Source organism: Helianthus annuus, chromosome 13 (genome assembly GCF_002127325.2).
Source record: "Helianthus annuus cultivar XRQ/B chromosome 13, HanXRQr2.0-SUNRISE, whole genome shotgun sequence".
Taxonomy (NCBI): domain Eukaryota; kingdom Viridiplantae; phylum Streptophyta; class Magnoliopsida; order Asterales; family Asteraceae; genus Helianthus; species Helianthus annuus.
Genome location: NC_035445.2, coordinates 160,193,133 through 160,203,551, shown reverse-complemented (window position 1 = coordinate 160,203,551; position 10,419 = coordinate 160,193,133). Strand labels below are relative to the sequence as shown.

The 10,419-nt window shown below is 37.8% G+C and overlaps 1 protein-coding gene across 1 annotated transcript; it reads right to left on the bottom strand.

The window, feature by feature from the left end:
- Positions 1-8,524: 8,524 nt before the first annotated feature.
- LOC110900017 (anthocyanidin 3-O-glucosyltransferase 2-like) lies at positions 8,525-10,181 on the bottom strand. Its single transcript, XM_022146918.2, has one exon. The coding sequence runs from the start codon at positions 10,156-10,158 to the stop codon at positions 8,677-8,679; it is 1,482 nt and encodes a 493-aa protein (XP_022002610.1). The 5' UTR covers positions 10,159-10,181; the 3' UTR covers positions 8,525-8,676.
- Positions 10,182-10,419: the final 238 nt, after the last annotated feature.

The following is a 10,419-nucleotide window of genomic DNA, read 5'->3' as shown; positions in this document are numbered from 1 at the left end:
CCTTAGCTGCTACAAGTTCTGCCTTCGTTCTCTTATACTTCAACACTTCATCCACTTCAACCTTTTTGTATTGTTTCCAGTTGGGAGCAGATTTTGGCATTTGAGGATCTTTATTCATCTTTTCAATTCTATTAACTTCCTCATTAAGAGCCTCAAGGGGCCAGTCTTTGAAATCAGATATGTAGGCTTCATAGGGCTTGGTTTCCATGATAGTGTTCAAGAAATCATTTCTTAATGTCTTTTCTAGCTCAGCATTTGGTGACAGATTTGACATATTCTTACTCAGGTCTCTAGCAAAATCTTCCAACTTCCTGACTTCACCAAGCCAATGTTGCATGCGAGCTGATAAATTAATGTCTCCTAGCCCTTTACACTCTGCATTTGCCTTATCTTCTGCTTGCTTGCCCTTTAGCTTCAGATATTCATAAATATTCTTTGGAGTTTCAAATCCCTGAAGAGATGGGAAGGTTCTTTTTGATTGATTATCCTCTGTGTAAAATTGAGTCATTTCATCTTGAACTGCAAGCAGTTCCAGAGGGAAAGTTACTGCCAATGGGTTGATCTTTGTTGATGAAGGTGGGACGAATGGTTTAGGTGAACTTTGAATGAACGGAGTAGCTGATAACGGAATTGATGCGGGTATATCTTCCTTCTTTTCTTCATACACCATGAATTTTCTCTTTCTTGTGTAAACAGATTTTGGAGAAGGAGGAGTTAGGGAAGAAAAAGGTGCCATGACTGTAAGGGTTGATTGTGATGGAAATTGAAATTGGGTAGAATTAGTGGATTGACTAACAACTGTTGAAACAACTGTTGTCTCAACCACTGTTGTCTTACACATTTGATGAAACATTTGTTGCATCAGCAATTGTTTCAGTCGAGGTTGGCAGTGGTGATGAGGATTTTGTATTATGCTTTTTGACAGTTGGTTTTTATGGTGAGAGTTTTGTTTTAGGTGTATCAGAATCTGACTTCTTAAGTTCAGCAGTGGTTTTGAGTTTCGCAGCAGTGGTTGTTTTTTCTGGTGGTGATTCATTATCTTTCTGTGATTTTCTACTATTTGAAGTTCCAATGTTGAGCACTTCATCTTCCTCTTTTGTATGCTTCCTCTTCTGTTTTCGTTCAATCTCCTTATCTGTCTGTTTGTTAACGGAATCATCAATTCTCTTTTTCTTACCAGTATCAGATTTTCCAGGAGATTTTGCAGAAGTTTGCTTGGCAGCCTTTGGATTTTGCTTGGGCTGATTCCTTGGTGTTGGTTTGGCAAAGTTTTTCATGGGATCGTTTTCCCTCTTATCAGCATCATCTTCATCTCATTTTTCAAACACAGGTGTAGGGGTAGTACCAGTTAACTTTACAATACATTCTTTTATGCCCTTGATGTCAGCCTGTGTGTCTTTATTATCTTGCTTCAACCATAACTCTAATTAGCTTCATGTGGGAATTAAGTTGAATCTCAGCCAGTTCCCTTTGAGCTGCAAGAATGGGTTGTACCGAATTCCAAAGCTCTTGGCATAATTGCTGATGAGAAGGTCGACTTTTGAAAGCATCCACCAACTGTTTCAATTGATCTTTCATATCAGCAACAGTTGTTTCCAAGTTAGATATCATGTCCGTCAAATCCTGTATTTTAATCCATCACCTAACTTAATAGGATCATCTGAATTCCCACCAGAGGTGGTTGTATCTGCTTTTGAAAGAGGAGGTATCTCTAAATTTTCATTAGCAGATGCCCCTTGTTCTTGGTTCTGGGGACTTCCCTCTGCATCAGTAGTTACCTTAGTGATCTCACCCGTGGTTAACTTGAACTCACCAGTGGATACCTTGATAGACACAGCAGTGGTTGCCTTCAAGGGAGTCTGACTGATGAAACTACTGTCCAAATGTAAATCAGTGGATTTGACATTTGTAGTAGCTGCTCCACTTGAAATACCATCAAGAATTTGCTGAAATTCAAGAGGTGTAGCCTCCTCAACTATTTTTGGGTTAGGTAATTGAAAAGGTTCAGACATAGCTATTGTTGAAGTTAAACTCTCAGTAAAGTGTTCGTGAGAGGGATTGCTATCACTCTGAATGTCAATAGATTGAATCAGTGTTACAAACTTTGGTGGAATGGAAGATGAAGGGATTGCTGTCGAAAGAGATATTGCCGCGGGAGAAGGGCTTTTAAGTATACTCTCATATGAGGGTATGACATCATATTGTGGTGTCCCTGTGAATACAACATGTTCCTTTTGTGAGGAATCATGAGGAGTTTGGTTTATTGGTTGATATCTTTCCACATGTTGTGAGGAAGTAGCAACAGTGGTTTGTAGTGACATCTATGTTGTCACGGGGTTAACCTCTGGGATCTCATCTTCCAGAAGACCCGTTTTGCTGGTTTCGGTGGGCTTTTTGGATTTTGTTTTGGTCTTTTTGAGTTTTGTTGGTGGGGGTTTCACAACAGAGGTTGTACTGCTGTGATCACCAAGAGCAGTGGGCTCAACAACAGACGTTTGAGAAGCAGTTGTAGACTCATCTAAAATTTCCTCATTCCCCTTTACTTCAGTTTTGAAAACATCCGACTCTTTAGCCATAAGGCGAGTAAAAGTTAGACTATTCATTTTAATAGCTTCACCTTTTTCAAAAGCTTTTTGAGAAACATGTTTTTGCATGTAGTAGCTTAATAGTCTAGGAAACATAAGAAAACCAGCAGTTTTCGCCTTTTCAATAGCAGCAGCTTTCCCTTTTTTAATAGCAGCAATTTTGCCCTTTTTAATGTTATTTAAATTTGCAACCAAATCAGCAAACAGTGCTTGGGAGTAGTTAAAATCAGTATTTGTCAAAATTGTATACCCCAATGACTGAATTTTCAAAGGTATTTCGTTAAAAGAAGTAGTTTTATTTGAGAGACAGATTAATAGAGTATGGAACAGGAATTTTATCGGCGGTGGAAAATTACCTTTTAACATAGTTGCCTTATTCAACTCTCCATCATATCCCTTCCCCTTCAAGTATGTTTAAATCTCATTTTTCGGCAAAGAGGTCTTACCTGCCAAGTCGTATACCTCAAATGTTGTTGATATGGTACTGGGGGTAATAGCAACCGATTCACCTCCGACTTTTGAAGCTATACTTACAGCCACATTGTTTTGTTCTTCAATATTCGCATTAGCCCAAAAATCGCGAAGCGTCTCTTGGAAAATGGGTGCGTCGGCGGTAAGAATGACCTTATATTTTGATGATGTAAGAATATCAATCATCGAATGATATAGAGTATTGTTCTCGGTTTTCTCAAAAATAGCAACGTAGTTATGCGATTTTTTCATCACCAAAGTCATGATCGGAATTGAAAGTTGCGAGAGGTTGACGAAGAAGTGTTGAAGAAGAAGGTGGAAACCTTACTGCTGAATTTTAAACTCCAGACGAAAGTAAAACCTCTGTTTGGGGATGAAACAACGGTTTATAAAGTGAAAAGGTGAATGCTGACGTGTCAGAAGTTAGAAAGATCTGATGGCTAACATCTGTCCACGTCACAACCTCTGCTCTGATAATGGTTGACAGTTGTTGCGAAAACCACTGTTGGCCAACAACAGATGTTAAGAGAACAGGCAATACCCTTCAGCAATATTTGGAAACCACTGTTGGGCAACAACAGATCTTATACAACAATAGTAACTTAGCAGTCCTTTCAACAAACTTTTAATATAAACGAATAAATTGATATTAAATATCACAGCCATTTAATGCAAAACATTTAAAAAATAAATTTTCATGTGAAAACTATAAAATTAAATATCAAGAAACTGAAAGGACAAATTTTAAACCTCTGTCATAAAGAAATATAAAAAAAGTATCTTCATTTAAAGACCAACAATAATCTACATGGCAAACAATGGTAAATCAACAGTTGAGCAATAACAGATGTTCAGAACTGTTGAGCAGTGGTAAATCAACAGCAGTAAAAAACCTCGTCATTTAAAGACGTTGAGCAATAACAGATGTTCAGAATTCTATTGTGTTAATCATTGACAATTCTTTAGAAACTACTGTTGGGAATAACAGATGTTCGCACCAGTAGCAATTTGAGCAATAACAGTTGACCAATAACAGCTGTTCAGCACTGTTGAGCAGTGGTAAATCAACAACGGTAAAAACGTCTTCATTTAAAGACGTTGAGCAATACAGATGTTCAGGACTTATATAAAGTTAATCATTGAAAATTCTTTGGAAACTGCTGTTGTGAATAACAGATGTTCGCACCAGTAGCAACTTAACAATCGTTACAAAAAACAACGTTTTATGAGATGAGACAATACCTTTAAACAGTGGATGAATCTTTTGTCAAACAGTTGTTTTCAACAGACTTTTAAAGATTTTTTGTCAATTTTTTTCAAAATACCTATTTTTTAAGAATGTTCAGAACTTCTATTGGATTGATGGTTAACAATCCTTTAGAAACCGCTAATGAGAATAACAGATGTCGTCAACAGTAGCAACTCAAGAGTCGTTACAAAAAACAGGAATTATGAGAACATACAATACCTTTAAACAATGGATAAATCTTTTGCTAAACAGATGCTGGCAACAATAACAACTCAACATTTACAATAGCAGATATCAACACTAACAACTGTTGATGCTCAAATCAGTAAAAATAAAATGCTCTACAAAGATCAACAATTACATTAAGAATTGAAAAACAAAATTTAATAATCTTCAGCTCTTGAACAGTAGTCCTATCCTCATATACTTGATCCTCAACTTCCTTGAAAAAGCAATACTTTAAATCATAAGAACCTACAGAAGGATATGATGACATTTTTAACTTGTATATTTCTTCAACTCCGATGTTAAAGAAGGATATAATGGTAGTAAAACGTGATGAAAAGCTTCTGCACTGTTTTTGAATTCCGAAGTGCAGAAAGACATCACCAAAACACCTCTTCAGCTCTTCAGTTCTTGAACAGTAGCCATATCCTCATGTAAAAGAAGGATATCATAATCGTAGTAAAATGTTAAATATCAATAAACCGAAAGAACAAAAATAAAATTAGAAAAAAACAGATTCTCATATTACCATTAAGTTCTTCATTTATCATAAAGAAGTACACCACTTTCTGCACTTCAGACTTCAAAAACAGTGCAGAAGAACTTCCCACTGCTCGCTTGAAAAAAAAGATGAAATATATCAACACCTTAAAATAAATATTATCAACATAATCAACAGTTTAAAAGAATCCACAAACCTAAAATAACCCGCAAAGCCAAGGTCAAAGGCGAGTGTGTGAAACAGAGCTACCATGAAACAACGATGTTGGAACAATGATACTGGAACAATGACACTGGAACAAAGAACTGTATCTGAAGATTAACCAGCTCAATCATGAGAGCTATGCATTTGAGTAAGAGAGATATGATCGCAAATATAAAGTAGAGAGATAAATTGAAATTTAAATGTGGAGCCAAATTCATATGTAGATATGAGCGAGAGAGATTTGAATGTGGAGCCAGATAATTATACCTTATTTATAGGATTATAATTAGAATATATATGGTTTGAATTTTGAATTTTGAATTTTGAACGTGAGAAGAGGTTTTTTGAATTTTCAATTAACATCAGTACTTTAATATAAACGATCAGGGCAGACCTTTGAGTATAAGGCAGACCTTTGAAAAGGTGGATGTGGGCCAAGTTTGAATTTTAAACTCTTTTAATATTAGGCTTTATGATGTAATAATGAGATAAGAAAAGCCTTGTTGGACATGCTCTCCTGCTGACACATCAGCTTTTCTTATGTCATTGAGATTTCTCCTTTTATAGAAAGTATAGATAGATTTGAGTATGAAATATAGACTAAATTGAAAAAATCAACCTTTATGTTATACCCAGACTGCACTTCGTACCTTTCAATATGAAATCCGCAAAAACCAACCTTTATGTTCATGTTTTGTTACAAGTTCAACCTTTAACACAAACACCGTTTGTTTTTTTGGTTAACACCCTTCATATGCATTGCATGTGAGGGTATTTTAGTCCTTTTAAATCCCTTTTTAATATATGTTTAAAAAACCCACAAAACCCACCACGAGTCTCCATCTTCATCTACAGTAACCCACCACAAAACCCATATTAACCTTTTACCCTGTTTTACACCTGCACACAACTTCTAAAAGCTCAGCATATTCATCATTATTTACAGGTAAAGAAACTGGATTTCTTTCATTTTGACTATAGCTTCTATAGTAATATGCGTCATGAGATTCTTGAATTGGATTATTCCTTCTTAAAGAACTCGGTTTTTGAGAGCTTAAAATGCTCTCACTTCCGTCTGTTAACTTCAAGCTTCTTGAAGAACGCAGAGTGGCCTCTTTACCGACATTAAAATCAAACAATTGTGTATATCTATCTGCAGATTCATTGAGTGAAGATATCCCGTCTTCTGTTGTGCTGGCAACTGCGGTGGTGGTGGGGGCGGTGGCTGCCATGGTGGCAGCTGCAGCTGAGCATTCCATTTCATCTCCGGTGAAGAAGAAACCAAAAGTCGGGAATTAACCCATTTCGATTTATTCGAATTGGTGGATCACATGCTTTGCATGTGGTGGATCACCGATCCACAACTATTACCATAACCATTCCCATTCCCATTACCGGAATTAACTCGTTTCGATTTATTGGAATTCGAATTGGCATCCTCAGTGCTAGCATTTGATCCATGAGGGGTATAATAATCATTACCTTCATCATCCGAAGACGACGACATTGCCGGTGTAGAAGTGATGGTCGGCGGCGGCTTGGGTTTGTTCAACGGCGGAAGTGGTTGAAGATCAGGGCTGGGCCTGTACCTCTCCGGCGGAAGTGGGTTATTAATTTAAAAATAAATCTGGTTTTAATTAAAAAGACGGGTGAAAAGACATTAATACCCTCACATGCAAAGCATGTGAGGTAACTTAACTAAGAAATCTAACGGTGTTAGTGGTAAAGGTTGAATCTGTAGCAAAACATGAACATAAAGGTTGGTTTTTGTCGATTTCATAGTGAAAGGTATAAAGTGCGGTTTGAGGCAAACATAAAAGTTGTTTTCTGCAATTTTGTCTTAAATATATGTAAAAAGTGGTGGTGACGTAGAAATGTAAGTATAGTAAAAATGTTTATAGGGTTGAAGAAAAAATTGGTATTTTGATGCATTTGCAAAAATATGATGTCGCTACTGACTAGAAATATTTATAAATGCATTTGCCTATTTGCACTAGTGATGGTCTTAATAAAATATATATGGTTTCATACTTTCATTCTAGTTTCCATATGTTAACTTCACAAATAAAAGCAATTTGTCGTGAAATGGAAATAAAAAGTAGATTTAATTTCATCCGTTTGTATTATTTTTTTAATGTTGATTTACTTAGGCTGGACGGTATGGAACCGTCGCAGCGTCCGTCCTCACCCGGCGACGGCCGGCTTACCACGCCGCCCCCCTGCCGTCCCGTCGTCTTCGTCCGTTTCTCGCCGTTTGCGACGGACCAAATTGTGGGGCCCAAGTCAAAAGTAGCAGTTAATAAAAAAAAATTAATGAAAATGAGGGTTGAGTGATGATGACTGCTGTGCATTCGACCGCTTGAGTATGATGACTGCTGCTTGAAAACCCTAGAATCAAATGTGGGTTGAGGATGATGGTTTTTCTTATAGTATGGATTTGAGGTGTTTTGGTACAAGCCTGTTTTTTACATGGATCTGGGCTTTCTTTTGGTTCTTCTTTAATGGGCTTCAATTAATTCTAAGCCTTAAATTCTTACTTCTTATTTTATTTTCTACCGATAAACAAGATGTTTTTTAATATTAATGAAATATTTTGTTAGTTTATTTGTTAAATGTTAAAAAAAAAGTAGAAGATTAAAAAAAATAAAAAAAACATAAAAATGGTGGGGAGGACTATGACTAGGATCATCCTCCCATACCCTCTAGTTTTGGGGGATGAAGCATCCTTGAGATGACTATGACGTGGCGCCTACGTGGCGGATCATTCTCCCTTAGAGGACCATCACGATACCCTCTAGCCTTAAATGAAGGGTGGAGATTGGTTCCCGTGTTCGTAGTATTTATTTAATGATTTCCTAATAAACCTCTTTTATCATTTCACAAGGCAATTAATTACTTCAAAATTTCTTATGTGTATTTTTTGTGAATTAGTCTATCTACAGTGGAGTGTTAGATAGCGGCATTTCTCAATATAAAGCCCTATGACGTCTCTGAACACCATTACAGGGGGTGCTATGGGGATGGAAAATCTTGGAGCCGCGATAGACATAGCGGCGTGAACATTTGCATCATCTTCCCCCCACTCACACACATATATATACATACATATGTATGTATAATTGATGGGTTATATAACCCCCTTACCACTGCACTCTCTTGTGATATAAAACCCCATAAAGCCTCTCTTTTACGCATTTTGGCACTTATCATATAACACCCCCAAAAGGGTTTATAACTACACATGACCTTAGTTTATACCTCTTATTACTGAACAATTGTTTAATGTACCTTTAAATCTTTAATCATTAAGTTTTAAGTTCTTTTTAGCTTGTCACATGCAGATAAGCTAGTATGATTACTAGCACTATACTATCTAAATACATTACGTAAAATATTATGTTATCAATTATTTGACATTATCCCAAAGAAAAAAGGAGACTTCAACTTGAGCAAGTGACGTTTGTTATAAAATCCTGAATAAGAAGACCAACCGATGCATATGACGAACCACCATCCATCATTGTCGATCTACTCTTCACACGCATTTCTTTCACTTTCGTTCTAACATCGTTATCCTCCATCACTCGTCTTATCCCACTTTCTATCTCCCCTGCTGTCACAACACCCACCGTGTTATGAGCTTCAGGATTAAACACATCCTTCCTATAATCCAACTTTATCTCCACCGCTAATCCCAGATCCACCACCATTTCAAATGCATTCATTTGCTGCTCGGCGTACATAGGCCATGTTGCCGATGGTACACCAAACCACAAACTCTCTAACAATGAGTTCCATCCACAATGAGACACGAACCCTCCAACTGCATTATGAGATAGCACTGCTGTCTGTGGGGCCCACCCGATCACTTTCCCTATTCCACTAGTTCGATCTAAAAACCCTTCGGGAAGTACGACTCCCGGATCCTCGTAATCACTCGGGAATATTGATGTTTGATCACCTGATGGAGGTCGACGTAGGGACCACACGAAACGGTGGCCACTCTGCTCTAATCCACGCGCTATCTCCTTCACTTGAACCTCATCAAAACTTCCCAAACTCCCAAAACACAAAAACACAACCGAAGAAGGCGGTTGACTATCCAACCACCTAAAAATGTCATCATCAAACCGTTTCCCGGCACCAGAACCACCTTCTAGGCTGAGTATGGGTCCCACCGGATACACCGGTGGGATGCTGATGTCAGCAGCCAATGACTCTATCGCGTGTGTTTCCAATTCCAAGAATGTATTAACCATGATTGCTTTGACCTTTCTAAGTTTCCGTACGGAACTTAGAACACAATCCAACCCTTGTCTAGTCTGGACAAGATCCCAAAAGAATTTGGTCGGTAGCGGTTTAACAAAACTTGGAACCGAAATCTCGGTATCCGAGTTTTGAATCTCGATAAGGTCTTTATTCATATCATCAGTGAGTGTTTGGATATAAAACTTGAATCCAAGAAAAGCAGCATTAGAAGTGAAGAAAACATAGGTTGGAACATTGAACTCATTAGCCACATCTATCATGCATGTGCAAAACATGTCAATGACAAACCCTGCGATCCGACCCGAACCCGGTTGACTTGACATGTCAGCCACAACATTTCTAACATATTTGCAGTGACTAGGGATGAATACGTTGAAGAAAAACATGGGATCATTTGGGTCATGAGTTAGTAAGGTTTCATCTTGTGGGAGTTGAATGAAGGATATGTGATTATCCATGTTGTCTTTAGCTAATGATTCTATGTAGGCGGCGATCACCGAGCCAGAATCTACACTAGGAGGTTTGATGACAAGGACGGTTATCGAGAGACGTTGATCGCGATTCACAAGTACTTTGGCGATCTCGACGGTTGACATGATATGACCAACACCTGGAGCAGGGATGAATATTAGCTCTGCAAGTGTATTAGCCATATTTGTTTTGGTTTATGAATGGTCTTTTTGGAGTCTATTATATGCTTATCTACCATTACTTGTAGACAGCACCAAACTACCAATTACCTAATGTCATTTATTTGCCGGCCAAAGTCACAAGGAAAGTTATGCCCACAAGGTCCATTTTGTCTAACCATCACTAGTGCTCTAGTGGTAGCCGGGTATTTAAGTTCCACCTATGGTGCGCCTGGATGAGTTTTCCCCTCCAGGTCTCAAGTTCGAGTCCGGGTGATAGGGGTT

What these genes read in the sequence shown, in the direction of transcription:
- LOC110900017 (XM_022146918.2), bottom strand. Translation starts at nt 10,158, where the DNA reads ATGGCTAATACACTTGCAGAGCTAATATTCATCCCTGCTCCAGGTGTT.